Source organism: Athene cunicularia (genome assembly GCF_003259725.1).
Source record: "Athene cunicularia isolate RWA chromosome 5 unlocalized genomic scaffold, athCun1 chr5_part1, whole genome shotgun sequence".
In the NCBI taxonomy this organism is placed as follows: Eukaryota; Metazoa; Chordata; class Aves; order Strigiformes; family Strigidae; genus Athene; species Athene cunicularia.
The window spans coordinates 4,359,642-4,378,997 of record NW_020799101.1 but is presented as its reverse complement, the minus strand read 5'-3'; the positions used below and the strand labels follow the sequence as shown (position 1 = coordinate 4,378,997).

Below are 19,356 nucleotides of genomic sequence, written 5' to 3'. Positions count from 1 at the left end.
TTTTTTTTTTTTTTTTTTTTTCTCTCCCGAAAGGTTTATTTTTTTAAGAGCTATTTATAGCACAACCAGTTTCGAGAGGCTTGGGGTATGCGACCTGGAAAAAAATAACTCGGAGGAACAGTACCCTGCAGAGGAACAAGACAGCTAAGCCTCGCCTGGGCACACGCCGGAGAAACGCTTCGGGTGACAGAAGTGTCCTTGTTTTCCCGGCCGGGGATGCTGCCGTGGCGCTGCCAGGGCCCTGCTGCCTCTTACAGTCCTTGCTCTTGTGTCCCTCTCCCCTGGACGGGCTGTCACATCGCTGCAGGGAGCCTGGTGGCACTCATCCTCCCCGAGGGCTCCTGTCCTCAACCGTTCCACGCAGTCCGGGGATTGCCGGGGGCTGAGACCCGAGGTGGTTATTCGGGAAGGTCTGGGCGATGCCGGTGGCCATGCTCATCCCATCCTTCATCCTTGGGGGTCCAGTGCATTGACGAGGGGCAGCGGGTGCTTGCGGTGCTGGTGCTTTTTGCTGCACCGGGCTCTCCACTGCGCTGCCGTTGCCTTTTCCACCTTGTCTGCCTGTTTTGCTGCCTGGTTCTCCTCCCTCCCCGTGCCCGTTATCCACAGCCAACCCCAGGCGTGGGCAAGGAGCCACCCGTGGTGCCGGCACAGCAGCTCCCAGCACTGTCTGGCAGCCCAGGTTTCTAGCCCCGTGCCCTGGAGCTCACGCACCCCCCGGCCAAACGAGGGACGCCGGTGGCAGAAGGGTAAGATACTCCAAAGCTTGTGAACCATTTGAGCACGGCGGTGGCAAGGGCTTTATCGGGAACTAGTAACAGACCAGCGAGCTAATACTAATTATTATTAGCAAGCTAACTAGTGGCTAATAAGCACAGACTCCACTAGTGCTGGGTGTGATCCCTGCGTTTGGTTTTACCCCCTGCCCCGGCTATCTCGCCAAGGGAAGCCAATATTCCCGTCCGACCCCTCCTGGGAGCATCCCTGGGAGCATCCAGCCCTGCCGCCGTCCTGTCCCCTCACAGCCACAGCCTGTCCCAGCTTTTGGGGGGCGCGGGGCAGGGGCAGGTGCTGGGGGGCTCGGCGGAGGCAGCGTGGATGTGCTGGAAGAGCCCGAGGAGGAGGGAGTGCTCACCGCTGAGCGCGTGCTCCGTCATGCTCAGGCACAGGGACTCCAGCCTGTTGTTGATGTCAGGTTCAGTCACCGGCACCTGGAACTCTGCAGGGACAAAGAGACAGGAGACCTCGGTCAGGGGACCTGGCAGGGACCCTGCTTGCCTGCCCCACACCCCCTGTCCCCTCTGCTGCCACCGGTGTGGGTGCAGGTGGGGTAAAAAAACCACCCAAAAGGTGCCCCAGGAGGGTCTTGACATCATGGCCGGACTCTGGCAGCATTTTGCTCCCCTGAGCAATCACCTCCAAAAAGAGATGTTTGTAAAAATGATAGTCATCACTCCCCCATTCTTATCGATAAGGGGTAAATCTGGGAGACTCGGTGGCATTGCAGCAGAAGACGGACAGAAATGAGGGGTTGAAGTGCTGGAAATGCTGGGTAGGGGGGAGACAAGATCCTTGGCCTGGAAGGGGGCAGCCCCGGGCTTTCCCTTTGCTCTGGCCTCACAAGAATCCTCGATACATGTGAAATATTCCAGCGGCCCTGGGGAGCGGCGGGGCCGGGAGCTGCCATTGCAGGCAGCGTGCAGGCAGGGTTAGTGCTCAGACGGGGGATGGCAGCACAGACCAGCAGAGCCGCCGACCGCCTCTTCCACTGCCCGTCACCCACCGCCCCGCTGCCACGTCCCCAGTGGGGTGAGCACAAACAAACGGGGAGGATGAAGTTCGATGTGCTGCAACGCCCCGGCCTGATCCATACAGCACCAAAATGCCCTTCCCTTTGCAGCAAAAAGCCTTGCAAATACAGCTTTTGCTACTGACGGCCGCCTTCTCCAGCTTGCCACCAGCTTGTGGGGACATGGGATGAGGTCCAGGAGGGTTGAGATCCCCACAGCCCAATGAAAAGTATTTCAGGAGCTCAGCTCTGCGTTATTGCCATTTTCCTTGTGATGCTGTCCACATCTTTGGCTCTCTAATCCTCCTATGCCCTCATTCACTGCAGGCTAACACGCAAAGAAAAACCTATTTATTCTCCCTCAGCGCCTGCAGAAATGTGCCCTTGTCCTGGGGTTTAATCGATACCCAAGAACAGACGCTGCTTTTGCTGTACAGGACGTTTGCCACTGAAATTTAGCAGCTGAAAGACCGCGGGTGTGTGATGTGAGGGGACCTGCCATGCTGAAACCACAGCAGAAGCTTATGGATGAGGTTTAGTTTATTGGGGGCTGGGGTGGTGTAACTCCCTGTCCTGAGGTATAAATTGTTACGGTGTGTTGGTAAGAAAAGGCACACTTAAAGGCTAATGAAGGGATACACAGAGAAAAAATCATCAGTGTCCTCATGGGAAGGATGCTCCTGGTCCAGGGTCCAAGTTCAGTAGGAATCACCCTGAATCAGAGGATGGTTCTGTACAGGGGCACAGCTTTGTGGTATCTGTGGAGGAAGCACCAACACAGCACCATTTCCCTCCACACGTTGTGAAAAGAATTTCCCTTGAGTGCATGAAGGCAGAGTCTCTCTGCACCGCGGTCGCCGTGTCCAGGCGTGAGCAAAAAGAGGTGATGGAGGAGCTGTCTCCTTCCCCTGCCTGACACAAAGGTCCTCAAAAGCACCAGCACTGTTCTATAGAGGGTCAAGATGTTATATAGAGGGTGAAAATCCCTCCAGTGATGTCTCTGGTTCAATCAGCCCAATAACCCGACTAGTGTCAGAGATCCCCAGCTCGGGGGGTGACAGCCGGGCTGACACTGACACGGCTCCTCTCACGCAGCCTCCCCTCATCTCGCCGGGCTGTGGGGAAGCAAAAAAGCAAATGTCTGTGTCCTACCTGGCTGCTGAAACATCAGCATGGTCTGCGGGGAGGTGTGGACCGGCAGCGAGCGCGTCCTTTGCACCGAGCTGTGGCTCCGGCTGGGCATGCTATTGCTGCCCCCAGGATTGGCAAACCAGAGATTCTGCAGGAAGCAAACAAAAAAAGGGGAGTGTGTTGTAAAACGGAGGCCTCTGTGCTGTGTATTTGTAACTCCTTTGGGCTCATCTCTCCCCTCTTCGCCTCTTGGTTTCCCCCCTCCCGCCAGTCCCTCTTCTGCATCCCACCGCACACAGGAGAGCACAACCCGAAAATGGAGAAAAAAAGGGATGCAGATAAGTCCCAGAATCATCTCAGTTGGAAAAGACGCTGAAGCTCCTCCAGCCCAACCATGACCCTCCCCCTGACCATTCCCAACTCCCCCAGATCCCTCAGCGCTGGCTCAGCCCGACTCTTCAGCCCCTCCAGGGATCCCGGGGACTCCCCCCTGCCCTGGGCAGCCCATTCCGACGCCCAACAGCCCCTTCTGCACAGAAATCCTTCCTCAGAGCCAGCCTGACCCTGCCCTGGGCAGCTTGAGGCCATTCCCTCGGGGCCTGCCGCTGGCTCCTTGGCTCCAGAGACTCATCCCCCCTCTCTGCCCCCTCCTGGCAGGGAGTTGCCGAGGGCCAGGAGGTCTCCCCTCAGCCTCCTCTTCTCCAGACTGAACCCCCCCAGTTCCCTCAGCCGCTCCCCAGCAGACCTGTGCTCCAGACCCTGCCCCAGCTCCGTTGCCCTTCTCTGGCCACGCTCGAGTCATTCAATGGCCTTTTTGGGGTGAGGGGCCCAAAACTGAACCCAGGAATCGAGGGGCGGCCTCGCCAGTGCCGAGCCCAGGGCTCAAATCCCTTCCCTGTCCCTGCTGGCCAGAGGAGGAAACCCAAAAGCAGCCTGTGGGGCAGGGATGGAAAAGCTGGAGATGCCGCGAACGCCGACTGACCTGTCTGCCTTGCTTGAGGATGGCGGGGCTGGCGGCGGGGCTGCGCTGGGGGGTGCCCAGCAGCCCACTGGGGCCCAGCAGCCCCAGCCGGGCAGTGGGGAGGTTGCGGGAGGGGATCTGGAACTGGCGGGGTTTCGCCGGCCCAGTCCTGCCCCTGCAGATCCGGCTGTCGGTAAGGAGTTTGACTGGCCAAAGCCTCGGCTGCGGAGAGAGAAAGCGCCGAGGGTGAGAAGTCGCCCCTGCAAGGGGGACGGTGCGGCGGGGGTGAGCGGCTGGTTTGGGCGCTCGGACCAACAGGCAAACGTCCCGAGGGTGCCCCGGCCACCGACCCTCCCACCCTGCTGCTGCTGGTCCCCCAGGCCTGCACGTGCAGCGGGAAGGAGGAGGTTTGGGCACAGCACAGCAGCATCCTTCCTTCTTCCCCCCCGCCAGCCGCCCTCCCTTCCCTCTGCAGTTCTCAGACTCACGTTTAATTTTTTTTAGAAGTTTTACTCCTGCAGAATGGGCCTGCTCTTAAAGGCAAGCTAAAATAACACAGGCAATTCCCCGGGCGCTGGAGCTGGTGATGCCTGATTTCTTGGGGTTTGACTTAAACTCTTCATGCCTTTGAGCACTGATCTCTCCTGTGTGGATTTTCTCTAGTGTCTGATAAAGGTTCAGCTCACGCTGTTGGGTTTTCTTTACTGGGAATGCTTGAAGGGTTGGACCTTCTCCCCTTCCGGGAGGTTCATTTTTACACAGTCCTCTCTGAGACTTCTCAAGTTCTGTAAAAACTTGGTTAAAACGACCTCACGAGCCCAAGATTTCCTAGGGAGAGGCTGAGTGAAAGGCACGTTCCTGCAGAGGTGGGACGGGCTCTTGCACCTGCTTCTGTCTCTGCACTGCAAACCTCCACCCAGCTCCCTGCAGTCACAGCAAAACCATCTGGACCCAAGACCACGCAGCCCAAACATCCCGAGACATTGATCTCAGGACACAAAACCATCTTTACTCCTTGGAGAGGAGAGTTGCACACGCCAGCACCCCTCCCCATGTGGGTTTTTGCCATTTAAAACCAAAGAAATGACTCAAAAATCATCAGGTAATCCTTGGAAACACACACAGTGCAGGTCTCCTTGCTGTGCAACATTGGCTTGTCTGCAGCAGGGCTGCAACACCGTTATCAGGTTTAAGGGTAGGAGCATTCTGTGAACCCACAGCTTCCCCCTGTCCCCCCCTGCCCTTCTCCAGCACTTAAATCACCCTCGTAGATGCTTCAGCTCACCTTCCTCCCAGCCCTCATCTCTCCTGCTTGTGTGGGTGGCTGCAAACACACTTCAGACAACATTAACATGCTGGGATCCCCAAACTGGATACATTTACTAGGCAGAAATACAACGGGGTTTCTTTAAACCCCATCCAAAACCCACTCTTGCCATTCAATCCCCATGAGAAAAGCAGGACTGGCCACGTGCTCCTTTCTCGCCCCCAACTTCCCAGGAACGGGAGCAGAAGAAATGAAAAATGAAAACGGCTTGAAAGCAGCAAGGAAACTGGAGAGCACCCTGGGCAGCCCCGGGAAAAGGACTGGCATTATTTCAAGCCAGCAGCTCTACCTTGTGCTTGGGGTCAGCCTGGATGTGCAGCTAAACCACTGCACTGGAAAGATGTACATGTACTGGATACAGCCCAGACCAAAGGGGTCCAACAAAGACCTTAGCTCGTGTCTAATCTGCTTCTGATCCTGCCACGAACACCAAAATCACTTGTTTTCCCATTCTAAAATATTTCATTTAATTCCACTGGGGAACACTCTGGTTCTGTGCTTGTTACTTCTGAACTCACATCCTTGCTGTCCCAACGCTCCCGGTTATCTCCAAACCCCTTTCGTTTTCAGAAAAAAAGAACTTGCACAAGACTGCAATAAAACAGGCTTAGCAGAATGAAACAAAAGGCTGACGCTCTTGTTAAAACGGATCTAAAAATATCTGTTCTTGCCATAACCCTAAAGCTTTCTAGGATCACCCGAAATCCAGCATCACTGTAGAAGTGAGCAAAGTGTTGGCAACACATCCCCACCCAGGCCTGCTGACCACAGCCCCCCGGCTCTGCAGGCTTCAAGCCTTTTTTTTGCCAGTTGACACCTTTTTGGTGAAACTCCAGTGCTGATGTAATCAGCAAAGGGGGGCAGGCGGGGGCAGAGCTGGCCGCCCAGTGCCGGGGATACACTGTGCAGCTGGGAATCGCTGGGTTTGGAGCCAGGGAGCTGTGGTGGGAATTGCCGGGGTAGGCACCGACCACACACACAAGGAAAGTTAGTGCTGCTTTGTCTTCCCAGCCAACACCTGGTTTTATTGCTGAAGCTTTTCCAACCTTCCTCCGTTCCAAAATGCGACACTGAACCTGGCAGGATCCATCCCTCCCTGTTGGGAGACACTGGTCCCACTCCCCTCTGGCTGCTGCATCCCTCCCTCCCTCCCTCCCTCCCCAAAAGCCACATACCTCCTCTGCTGCCGATAGCCTGACAGCTCCAGGAGGGATTTCCGAGGGAAAGACCGAAAGAGTTTCTGCACCTGCTGTTTCCATGACAGCAGCCGCTTCTTCTGGATCTCTGTAAACGCCTGCCCAAAAAAATAAGAAGAGAAAAATAAGAAACATGAATATTTTTCTGGACAAAGCAAGCAGGGATGTGTATGTGGGGGTGTGTGTGAAGAAAAGCAGCCAGAGCAGGTGGTGGTGTGAGCTGAGCCCCATCGGCAAGTCCAGAGGGAAACCCTGGTCTGTCTCAAGGATTTATTCATCTCAGGTGGAAAAAAATGCTCTGGCAGCGTCCCCTGAGCCTCAGAGTGAGGGCCTGATCTGCCCCCGAGGCTGCCAGCCCCCCTGGGCTGAGCAGGGCTTCCCCAAAGCTCCCCCACTATCCTCCCTAGCTCCCCACGGGGTTTGATGGCTGGTCCCTGTTGTGTGGTGACACTCATCACCTGGATGTGGCTCTAAAAAACGCTGCCAAGCTGGGATTTGGAAGGCGGAGCTGCTCCATGGCATCCCGCATCTCCTTCTTGGGGCTGGGCAGAGCTTGGTTCTGGTCTGGGCGCTGACAGCCTCTGCGGGAGGTCACCCGGGGTGAGCCCTGTCACCCGCCCGGGTCCCACCGAAGGTCACCCACACAGGGGACAGACCTCCTCCCAGAGCACCCCACACCTCCAGGCAGACGGTGTGGGTTACGGGGACACCCATGTGCCCACCACAGCTAATTTTAGACACCCAACGTCTCTGCGCCGCCGGCGGAGGTCTCCAGAGGATGATTTGGAGGCTAATTAGTGCCTGACTTGATTGCTCCGAAGCACCCTCCGGAGGAGATGCTCTCTCCCAGCGCTGATTACGCCGGAGCCGATGCAGACGGTGATCCTGGGACACAGACTGCCACCGGTGGGGTGATGATGCGTCACCACAGCCACCCCGGGCGCTCCTGGAAAATGAGCCCTTCCGCAGCTCTGTGTCTTCTTGCCTCCAGCCCCGGGCAGCTGCTCCCACCATCCTCACTCTTCACATCTCTGCTCTCCTGCTCGGCCTTCCAGAGAGTCCAGGCACCATTTCCAGGCTCTCTAAGGGGGGAGCAAGTAGGAGCAGACACGCTCTCCCCTCCAGCCCCTAAAGCACTGAGAAGACTACACCCTCAGCTCGAAACCTGCCTCGCAGCAAACCCCAACAGTGGGTGCCACCACCCTGTACTCCACAGGGCCAAATACTGGTTGAGACTGCAGGAGCTGCCAGAAAAACACACTGAATCCCCCCACCGTGATCGACAGAGGCATCCAGGAGCACAGTTCAAAAAAAAAAAAGAGGATGAAGCACTTGCATTTTGCCCGGTACCCAACAATTTCACTCCAATTCAAGACGTGCTTGGCCCTGTAGAGACACACGGATCAAACCTTTGCACAAGCACGGCTCAAGCATCGGCTTCGGCTGCAAGGCCAGAGGCTGTGAGCTGCCTCTCTCCTCTTCCACGCAGCGTGCAGCACATTTTGGGGTTTGCAGGCACCAGCCCTCTCCAGAGGAGATTCTTCTGTGCTTTGACAGTGTTATTTTTTTTATAAACAAATAACTGGGAAATATTTAAAGCCTGCAGCTCCTATGAGAGGGTGTGCAATTTACCCCCGACCCCTGCCATATGGGCAGGCGATGAGAAGCAGCTTGTTTTTCCAGGTGCAGCTAGCATGGGTACGAAATGCTGCAGGACATCGGGGCTGCCTCCCGGCCATCCCCCCCCTACCGCCGGGGCAGGAGTGTGCCGGAGCCCCCACGGCACAGCCTCGGCCACCCCAAGTCATCCTCTGTCAGGAGCAAAACCAGCTGCTCCCGTTGCAAAATCCCAAGTCCACGTGTTGCTGAACAGGAGGCGGCAACGCCAAGGGATCGCCGGGTCTGATAGAAACCGCCTGCACACTCATCCTGGGATTTTTTTCTTTCACCCAGCTGCTGATCGGACTGTCACGAGCCAGATGAATTTCTCAGCTTCAGGTCTTGGCAATTACATGAGCATCAGGGGGGAAACAACATTTCCACGTACCACGCTGGAGCTACCGCCCGCTCCAGCCCTGTTCTGTCAGAATTACTATTAATACCCCCAAAAATATTTGTGTTAGAAACCAAAAGGTTTACATAAACAGACACTTTGGAAACAGTTTCTAAGTGATGAGAACAACAGCTTTAGATTATCCGTCAGGACTCACCTCGTGGATTAGACATTTGTCTATGAGCTGTAAATAGGAACTTATATTCTCTTCGTCGGGTCGGGAAACTAAAAGTTGTGTGCATACTGGAAAAAAAAAATAAAGAGAAGAGAAATGGGCATGGGGACACCGAACTGGGGTCCAGTGAACCCACTTCCCTTGTTCCATGGGCAGGTTTTCTCATCAGCAAGAAAAAACATCCTTCCCCAATTTCTGCTGTGTTGTCCTATATTTAGGGTCAGATTTTGTTCTCTGTTTGATGGTGTAAATCCAAATTAACACCACTGGAGTCACCGAAATTAGGCCTGAGCAAATCAGGGGCACAGGATTATTCCCTGTTCCTAGGCAAGAGCTAGTTCTGGGAGAGCTCCTGCTCCTACAGCCCCAATATGCCCCTGTTGCAAATTCCCACCTTCCCCTATGGATTTTAACCTCTTTTGGAATGAATGCCATGAAAGCAAGTGGAAATGAGTTCACAGAGGAATGACCCTCTCCTGTCACAGCCCCCGGGCACAGATGCCTTGTGGTCGAGGAGGACACCTCGTCCTGGCAAGGCTTGTGCCACACGTCCAGCTTCGTGCGTGACGGAGGCATTTGTCACAAGCCGAATCCATCAGCGGGTTTAAAACGGGGCCAGAAACCCACGTTTGTCTGTGCATGCAGTCAATTAGCCCGTGGGAAATTCTGCACCAAGTTTTTATATAGAAAACACCTCATCTATTTTTTTTAAAAAATAAGGTCTAAAATAGAGCTGATTTTTCTTCGTGGCACCCCAATGAGTTTCTTTCTATTCATGGTCTCCTGTGTGAGCCTGCAGATGAGACTCCCCTCCCCTCTTCCCCAGGGAGATCTCCCTCCATGCAGCCAGCACCGACAGCTCAGATCCCATCGGGCTGAGTTAGGACACTTCCAAGCTCATATAAATTTGCTTGACGAGCCCTGTACATGGCACAGGGCGTTGGTCCCTACCTCACACTGCTCCTTGCACCTCACACTGCGTTAATCCCAAGGCAAAGCCGTGCACCCTTGCACCAGCCACAGAAAGGCACCCAAGTGTTTTGGATGTCTATCTAAATTGGGGCTTAAAGAGAGGCTTTGATCCAGCTGATTTGCACTCAGGACAGCTCACACTAAGCCCACGCACCAGTGCTACCCGCACAAAAGCAGAACAAGTCCAAGGGATGCTGGTGAAAACACTTCTGGACTGGTGGGATGCTCCCAGGGCTCTGAATGGGAAGGGAGAGGCTGTTATCTGTCCCTGAGCTGGGGAGAGGATGCCATTGACTTCTGACCTGGGGCAGGCAGCCTGTCCCATCCCCCAAATCACTGCCCACTTCCCCACTCACGCTCTTACCTCTTACCACAGCATGATGTGGCCTCAAAAACTCACCACCCCCAGGACTGCGGCTTGCAGGGGCTCGGGGAAAGGCTGCTGCCAAGGCCACCACCGCACGCACCCTGCCCCAAAGCAGCAATCCCCAGCGAGGACGCCAGTAAGAAGCGACAGCCTCTCACCTTTCCCCATCACTCTGGTGAACTGTCCAGGCAGGTCACCTTCGGGCAAAGGGCCCCCCCCCGACTCGCCCTCGCATCCCGGCAAATGGTGCTGCTGCATCCCCCCCGCGGCAGAGTCCTTGCAGTCAGAGCCTTGGCTGTCAGAGCCGAGCAGGGAGGAAGGGTGATGCGAGTCCGCGTCCCGACTGTGCTCCTCCGTGCTCGAGTTTTGGGAAGAGTAGGCTTTGATGGGGGTGAGGATCATTTGGTGTAGTTCCTGCAGCGGGACACGCAAGTTGCCACCTTCCAGGATGTCCTGTGGATTCAAGTGGAGAGAAGAGGGTTTGTCTCTGCAGGGACAACAGGACATCGGCTACAGATCAGATTCCTACTGTTACACCCCAGAAAATCCTGCTCTAGGAGCCCCCTGCAGTTCCTAGTCAACAGCCGTGGCTCATTCACCATGTCTTGCTTAGAGCAGGGGAGTGTGGACCTGCTGTAGGGAACATGTCTGATTAGCCAGGGACGTGTTCAGACCTGAATCCCCAGAGATAAACGTGTGCCGTCAACAACTGGGACCCCAAACCAGTGATAATCCAGCTTCAGTCTTTGCAAATTTCCATCAGGAAGATGCAAATCCATGAGAGCGACTGAGCCTGTCAATGCCCAGACCAGTGAGCATCTTGCTCCTTCCCCAGCAATCCCACAATTGTGACATTTCAGCTCTATTTAAATGGAATTACACTTTTTAACGTGGGCTTGGCTCCAGTTTCCAGCACTGCCTTCAAGCCTGGCTCTCCATTAACTACTCTGCCCCAAAGATCTTCCCCGAGGATCCTTACGCCCTGGGCCCATCACAGAGCCCAGGACCACGCTGGGACGCAGGGGCCCATCCTGCAGCAGCGAAGTGGGGACATCCTCGTCCACACTGGGACGGGCTGTGGGAGCAGATGCAGAGGGGAAAGGGAAGGTTTCAAGGGGAGCAGGGTGGGTTGTGGTCGGACACAGAAAGGGAGAGCACAAGGCTTCAGGTGAACTTACACCCCTGGATCACAAACATTCAGCTTGGAGATCCTGGGGAAGATCGACCCAGGAGGGAGAGAATTCGGCTACACCCCCAGCCTTGCTCTTGGTTACAGAGTGGATCAAGACCTCCCTTTCTATGGTCAGATCCTCATCCCACTGATGGGAAATAATTGTATTTTGGTTTTAACGTAGCCTGGATCAGAACACCTCATTGCACAGTCTGGCCCATGAGATGCTGCTTGGAAAGCGGCAGCTTTAGGGGTGAGCGAGTCCTGGCTGTGCCTAGGGAAGAGACACAAAGTGGGCACACAGGCTGCAGCCCTGAAAAGGTTGTTCACCCTAATTCTTCTCAGCTCTACTCCTCTTGAAGACCTGGCGTGAGCCTGTTGGGCACTATTTCTTGGGGAAAAAATCCTGCTCTGCTAACCAGCAGAGAGGGGTGGAGCAGCTCTTTCCAAGAAAGCAGCAATCTTTAGCAGCGAGACACTGCCCAAAACCAGTAAGTCCCACACATGCTCTTGTTTAGCAAAAAGAAATTGGACGGGAAGCCTGGAAAACCAGAGACGTCTCCTCCCAAGGAAAGCAGCTCACAGGCAGCTCTGAGGCCCAGCGAAGTGGGACACGGTCACATCCCCGCAGCCCAAACCCACCCCGCGAGGGCTCCAAAGCAGTCCCTGCCCCTTATCTCCTGTATTTTACAGCCTGCGTGGCTGGTTGCGTCAGCTGAACCAAGCTTAAGCTCCCGCACCGTGCCAGTCAATCAATACCGTATTTCAAAACCCAGGAGGAGAAGCGGGGGAAGAGGCTGTGCAATCGCCTGGAAAACATATCGCCGAAGCAAGCCCAATCCAACGGGCCGTCTCTTGGATTTAATAGTTATTATTAATATACGGAGGTAAATATGGCTTTATTAGCTCCTGCCATACTTTGAGTACAATCCCATATTATAAATAAATAGTGAAGCAGCGAGCTAACAAAAACACCAATAAATAGCAACACACCACATGAGTATTTAAAAGCCCCTAGTGGGAGGCTCTGCAAGTTGCTGTGTGAAGACGGTGCAATTAAATATAATATAATATTGCAATAACAAATAGTGAGAGGCTGGGTGAGCTGCTCCCAGCAAGTCTGTGGTGCTGCTGCTTCTCCGACAGCCATTTCTGCAGAGTTTAAGCTTTTGTTGAAGTGACAAAGAAGTTTCTGTTTGTTCTCCTTGGGAATTCAAGATGCTGTTCAGGCAGTGACGTGGGTGTATGGCTTTTTATCTGGGGACACGTTGCCCATATGATGCTCCAGAAAAGCACAGTGGTCCTCGACCTGACAGACACTGGGAAATCCCATCTCTTTTTTGAGGACAGAGAGGTAGAGGCAGGGCTTGGGGGTCCCTATACTGACCCCGTGCATGGAGGGGTCTCATGAGAGGGACAGTGGCATTGAGAAAGGAGACAACCAGGGGTTAAAGGCTCTGCCCAGTTGGCTCTCCAGTGGCCGAGAGGACTGTGATGGCTGGTGTGGCTACAGCTGGTCCTGCACCACGGTTCAGCAGATGGGCGACCACCTTCCCATCAGTGCTGCTGGGCTGGTGCCCTCCATCACTCAAAACTCAGGTGTTTCTGAGCACCCTGGAGCTGGCCAGGGCTTGTACCAGTGCTGCAGGGCACATCCATCCCAGCTACGTGAGTGCTGGAGATGGATTAGGACCCACTCTGCAAAATACAGCTCCAAATAAAGCCTGCTTCTGATAAAGAAGTGTTGGAGACATCAGTCAGATGTGGCCAAGCCAACAACAGATTTCTCTGCAAAAAATCCCAACAACATGTGTAACTAAAGAGCGCTCCACCCCAGAATTAATTCCTGGCTTCTTAAAAAAAGAAGAAATACAAAGGTGGTTGTGATTACTTACCCTTTCTAAAGATTTGAGCAGGTTTTGTCTTTCTTTTAGCTTTTGGATACTGATGACTATTTTGTGTCTTGCGCCTTTGGTAACATTCTGCAAAAACAGCAGAAACCTGGCATTAACACTTCCACAGGACAGCTGGGTCAACCCAAATCCTTCCTCCCCCCAAAGCAAAAAGGGCTGCTATAAATTACTCAAATTTCTGAGCACAGGGATTAGCGAGGGACACAGAATATCACTCAGAGACTTGCTGAAGATAGAGATTTCCAGCTAGTCCATCCCTCCCTGGCACATCTCACACAGTGAAAGCAAAGGTGCTGACTGGCCCTCTTCACCCCGAGGGTAATGCAGAGGTAAATCTGAACTGGACCCATTTTCAAACGTTAACAAGGCAATTGGCCATCAAAGCCCCCCTGATTTTAAAGGAGTTGGGTACTGCAGACTGTGCCCTTGAAACTCCTGAACTTAATCCCAACTGGAAAATAAGCCAAGGGCAGCTCCTAGTAATGGGACTTCCACGCTGGGACTCCAGTAAGAAATCTGGGACAAGGCCTTTTTCAGGTACAATGTGGGGTTTTTTCACTCCCCAAGACCCAGATTTTCTTTCTCTGCTTCCCAACCACCAGCGGGCAAAACGCCTTCCATGTGGAGACACAGAAGAGGCCTTGGAGGCATCACATCTACCGACAGCGCACGCGTCAGGAGCGCGGCCGATGGCTTTACGAGTGACGTGGGACGTACTTGTGCCTCGAGCTGGCATTCGGTGAGGGCCATCATCTCCTCGTACGTCATCTGCGAGAAGAGGGCAGCATACTTGTGCAGCCGGAGGCTCTTCAACCAGGCTGGGACATCTGCAGCACAAAGGTAAGGAGATGAGAGCTCCTGTGGAGTTCACGACACCGCTTAACCACGCGCAACAGCATCACCAGCGACACCAGGAGCGGATTAGGCACCCTCCACCATCCCGCCGGTGCTTCAGGCACCTTACTGAACCGCACAGACCTTGTGGAGGACACAGTGCTATGGCTAGGGACCAGCTCCCACGTGAGGACACGTCCTCAGAGGTTGGGTTTCTTGCGGCTGAGCCACTGAGAATGAGCCCACGGGGAGCCGGCGTCACGCCAAGCTCCTCACTGCCCTTTCCCCAGGAACGTGGGAACTGCCGAAGCTAACGGCGTGGCTGAGCTTTGGACGAACAAATGGCTGTTTTGCAGATGGCAGACACTGATTTATGGTGTGAAGGAAGATGGTATGTGCTGAAAATTTAAATGACTGCTTAAGGAGAAATAAAGAGGTTTTGGGTTGAGGTTTTTTTTGAGCATGGAAAAATGAAGTGCCATCACAGTCCCACAACCTGTTTCAGAAGGATGTCTTGGGACCTCAAAATGCACCGACTGAAATGATTTCTTCCTTTCCAGTTGTTATCTGCAGTGTAGCACCTCTGTGCCCAGCTGGATGGGTACCCAAAAATACTTTCATCCTTCTGACCTCAATGTGGTTTCACAGGGAGAGACCTGGGAGGGGAATCCTTCCTCTGCAACATGCAAAACCCCACCAGACCCCATGATGGGGTGTTCTCCATGGGGAAAGTAAAGGGACACAAGCCTCCCCTGCTCCAGCCTGCTCAGCAGCTACTCTGGATTTCGAGGGCCCTGGTGACACCCCAGAAGGGAGAGGGGAGCCCTGCAGATATCTGTGCTGCAGCACAACACCATGCCCATGATGACACTTTTGCTTTGCATCCTAAAGGCTTCAAATGCTGTGCCAAATTGGGACCTGCTTTATTTAGCACCTACAACCCGACAATAGCTCTGCCTTAGCCTACAGAGCTCACACACCCCCCACTCCCAGCAATAATTCCCTTGTCCATCAGTCCTTGTCCCCTTCCCTGCCAGCAAGATGCCCAGGAGCCCTGTTTCAGCCCACGCCAGGTGCGGTAACAATGAAAACCCAGTGTTTCAGCCCCAAACCCCACACCTTGAATGGAGCCAGCTTGGGAAATGTCTTTTTTGGGCTAAATACAAATTAACAGCAACACCTCCCCTCTCTTTGATCATTCCCAAGTCGATGTAAGGGGTATATGTTGAGTCGGGGGGGGATGCCCCACGGCTGTTGGTGCAGGGGAGCCCAAGGGCAAAGAGTGATGGCTGGTGGCAAGGTTGCCCTGACAGGGTTTGTCTGCTCAACGTGCCCACCAAGGGGGAGGAGGAATGGGGGTCTGCACCATTTTCTACCCACTATGTGCTTCCGCTGCCACACTGGGGCTGCTGAGGGTGCTGGTGCTCTGCTCAGCATCCCCAGAGACAGCATGAGGACAACCTTCAATGGCCACGTCCAATAACCTTCACTAGTGTAGCCAACCTCGAAGGTTTTCTAGGTTGATCTGACTGAAAAGTGTGAGGCCAGACTTGCTTTGGAAAGGGATGAGACAATCTGAGGAGGACATCCTGCAGTGTGGATAGTCTCTGTCCAGAAAGCCCATACTGCTGAGTGCCAGATGCAAGTCAAGGATCACAGACCTCTTCCCAAACCAACACCTCATCACTGGAGGGATCACGGCAAGACGGACCATTGGTTTGGTCCCCTAAGGCAATTCTTACATCTGCCAGAAGTCTCCTGCTGCCCACTGCCCGGGCTGATGCCAAACCCCACTCGCTTCGGCTCCAAAATGTTACATTTTGCTCATGTTCTCTGTCCTCTGACACATCAGGACTTGCGTTTCAATGCAATTCCTCAAATGCTGCACAGCAGATCAACCCCACACCAAACACCAAGGAAAAGCCATTACTGAGCATGGACAGGCTGAATGAACTTTGTTGTTTTCCAAAAGTCCTGACATACAACAGTCCTAAAACCTGCTACCAGAGACCTCTTAAACTGATATTCCGTTTAAAAAATTAAAAGCTATTAGCAGAAAGCCCTCTGTTTCCAGCGTGGGACTGGCAGGCTTGAATCTCAACTGTATTTTAACACAAAACCACATCATTCTGGTGATGTCATGTTAAAAGTCTACCTGATCTGTGGGGGCATGTGCCTTTGGTACACAGCCATGCTGATGGCGAAGCCCGCAAGGATACTTTCAGAAGAGAGATGCAACTTCATATAGACATTAAACTCTGCAGAAAACCCATCTCCAACCCTTGCAGAGGGTCAGAGCACAGAAGTAGCTCTTCTCTCCCTCTGCATCAGACTCCCTGGACCACCTCTTAATTTTGGGGGGCTATGATGGTCCCAGAACCTTTTTGCCAGTGGGGCTGGCAATTCTGGGGGCTGACAGGGGAGAAAGAAGCACCCCAGCACGCAGAGGGACGGTGGTGGAGCCTTCCCCCTTCCCCCAAGGAAGAGGCTACCAGGAGGTGCAACATCATCTGAGGCGATTTCATGGTCCTTGGAAAGTCAGATTCCCTAATGCTCCCCACGGAGCAGTGAGCTGCCCACCCGCAGAGCTATTCTTTAATCACCGATTACCAGGAGCTAATTAATTGCAAAGTCAGAGCACGGCTGTCAGAAACGCTGCATCTGATGTGAGCAGTAAAGTAAGGACTTCCATGCTGCTCACATACATCATCCTCTATAGGCATTAAACACCTGAATTCGGCCGGCACATGTATATCTGGGTGCTGGCATGGAAGTTTGGATACAGACACGCCAATACACAGGACATCTTCAGAAGTGCCCTTATGGCACATCGTGCTAAGCCATGGACGTGCTTGCCGCAGAAACTCCCAGCTCTACCCAAACCCTCCTCCCAGTGCACCTCGAGCTGTGCCCCAGGAAGGGATGGACTGACAGACGGATGGGCTCCGTGTCTTCCCCCTTGGAGAAACCCCTGGGAAAAAGCCAAAGGACTCTTTGCCTGCAGCATGATCATAGATAGTAAGGAGAGAAATAGGAGATAATAGGGCATGAAGGTAGATGGAAAGGACAGAAATAAGTGACATTAGGGGAGATGAACTGCTAAGCTATGCTGGTTGGGGCTCTCCTGTGGAAGCCAGGCTGGATGGGCCTTTGTCAGGGGTCTGGTTTCCCCACTATCCTCCTGGATGCCCTGGAGGGTGTTAAAGAAGGAGCAGGCTGACCAGAGGCACGGGTGACACCAAGCCACGAGAGCCTGCAGGCGCTCAGGGAGATGTGGCTGCAATTCAGAGAAGGGACTTGGCAAACTGAGCAACCGGTCTGGATGAAATAAGATGCAGCCCAATAAAAATGCACAGAGTTGTGCGTTTCTGTAGGAACAAGAAATGGCACAAACTGAGGGCAGGGAACGGGCAGTACTTTTTTTTTTTTTTTCAGGAAAGCTGTGGGGATACAATGGGTCACACGCAGCCCGCGGTGGTGTGTTATTTGAGGACGATGAGCTATACAGTCACAGGAACGATGTCTGTATGGGAAGCAAGTCTCTGCTCTGCTCCCAAGTCCGGTTTTGGGCAACACATCTTCAATAAAATATGGACTTTTTGCAAAAAAACCCAGCAGAGAGAAACACGAACAACCCCAAGTTTAGAAAACACCATCTGGGAAGAAACTGGATTGGTTCAGTCAGAAGAAAACACAGCGGAGGGGGAGGACACGACAGTCGTAGGCACCAGAGGCTGTAGACATCTGTTTTGCACATCCCCAGACAGCGGGACAAAAGCAATTTGGCTGACAGCAATGGGGGGAATCAGGTTTAGACGTCTGCAAATCTTCCTCCAGAGAAGGAGGATGCCTGGGAAGGGATGGCCCGAGGAAAGGCAGCCACCTCCCCTCAGAGGGCCGCATGCAGCAGCCACAGGCTGTCTTAATACACAGAGTTTATTTAAATGATTATTGCTCATGGACAGCCCGGGCAATAGCACCTTTGAGTTCTGCAGATTTGGCCGTAGATCGATTGCTTTGCACTGGAAAGTTTCTAACCATGCAAGTCCCAGAGCTGCAACTGTGGCTCACAGGGAGCCAAGTTCCCCATGGTCTCCTCCTCAGCTCCACTGGCAGAAATGTGGAGAAATAGTGTTAAACAGACCCCTCTGCACCACTCGGCTTCCAAAACGGGTCTCCCTGGCCTGACAGACTGCAGGATCCAGCCCCAGGCACGGAAAACCTTGTGGACCCTTCACACCGATCGCAGCTGATGGTGACCCCTCCGACCCTGCCTGCCTGCCGGGTTACGCAGGCAGCGAGAGCCACAGGTTGGCACCGAGCCCACAGCACCTCTGGAGACAAAACACTCCCTGGCTGGGCCACCTGATGAGGTGTTCATCAGCGAGCAGAAAAGCCCAACTCTGTGAGGCCATCGTGCTCAGAAAACTCTCCTGTGACATCTACAGCCCATCGCTCCCACCCCAGGGCAACGCTACGGTGCAAAGTCCAGCCAGGGGGAGGGCTGAGCCCCGAGCATCTATCTCACGGGGGAACCACGAGAGCTTTTTCATGCTTTTATTTCCTGCACATCAAAGTCCTACAGTGCCAAGTCAAACGCAGTTCCACATTACAGAGATTTACACGTATCTAGATTTGTCTGTAATTAGAATAAAATCAGACCTTACGACTACTTAAAAAACACAACTATTTCCTTATTCTGATACATCATTGGTCTTTACACAATTGAGTTGCTTTGCATTAATGAAAACTGCAGTTGTTTAAATCACTTCTGATAGCTGCGGGTTTATTTTCAGTCATTTTGTCTGTCACAGGAATATACAGTCTGTGCATTTGCCCAGTTTCTATCTGTTTATTTCTCTACAGCCTGAAGTTTGCTCTCCATCTTTTGACTGCAGCAAAAGGGTTTAGTTTCTGCCTTGTTTACCAACAGGATCACATATATTTATTGCTAAGAGTCTCTGTGAAATGCAGGCATAATGGGAAAAACAACCAAAAAAACACAGAATAAATTAACTGCAAACAAGTATCTTAATCTAAAACTTCCCCAAATACTTGGTGGGTACCGAACACCACAATGGTAAATCACACATGGCTTGCTAAACTTACACTAAGCTATTTTTCACCGTAATAAAAAAGAAAAAGAAAGAGAAAAGAGCACCACTGGCAGCCAAAAGATATAGGCTATAGAAAAAATCCAGCTTTTTGGAAAGGTGGCAGCTTGCAGGATTTTGGGGCAAAACCAGCCCACCGGCACCCAACTGTTAAGATGTCAGATCAGGACCAGCCGCTGCTTAAAAGAAAACCTAACTTATTCCCCTAAACCTAAAGTCCTAAGCTGGGAAGAAACGCTGAAAGGCCCCGTTTGGTTACCAGGACTCTCGCCCAAAACCACCAACCGAGCCCCACGCTGCCGGGAAAACGGCTTTTCCCCTCCTGCCTCTGGGTGCTGGGGTCCGGGTCGGGG

General features: G+C 53.3%; 1 protein-coding gene across 1 annotated transcript in view; it reads right to left on the bottom strand.

The window, feature by feature from the left end:
• Positions 1-569: 569 nt before the first annotated feature.
• Positions 570-19,356, bottom strand: part of SAMD4A (sterile alpha motif domain containing 4A) — a 102,335-nt gene continuing 83,548 nt past the window's right edge. Inside the window, 9 exon segments of the mRNA XM_026850006.1 lie at positions 570-1,219; positions 2,942-3,068; positions 3,903-4,030; positions 4,033-4,103; positions 6,384-6,502; positions 8,615-8,700; positions 10,130-10,424; positions 13,038-13,124; positions 13,773-13,882. Of these exon segments, the coding sequence (XP_026705807.1) occupies positions 1,020-1,219; positions 2,942-3,068; positions 3,903-4,030; positions 4,033-4,103; positions 6,384-6,502; positions 8,615-8,700; positions 10,130-10,424; positions 13,038-13,124; positions 13,773-13,882 (1,223 nt within the window). The 3' untranslated portion in view covers positions 570-1,019.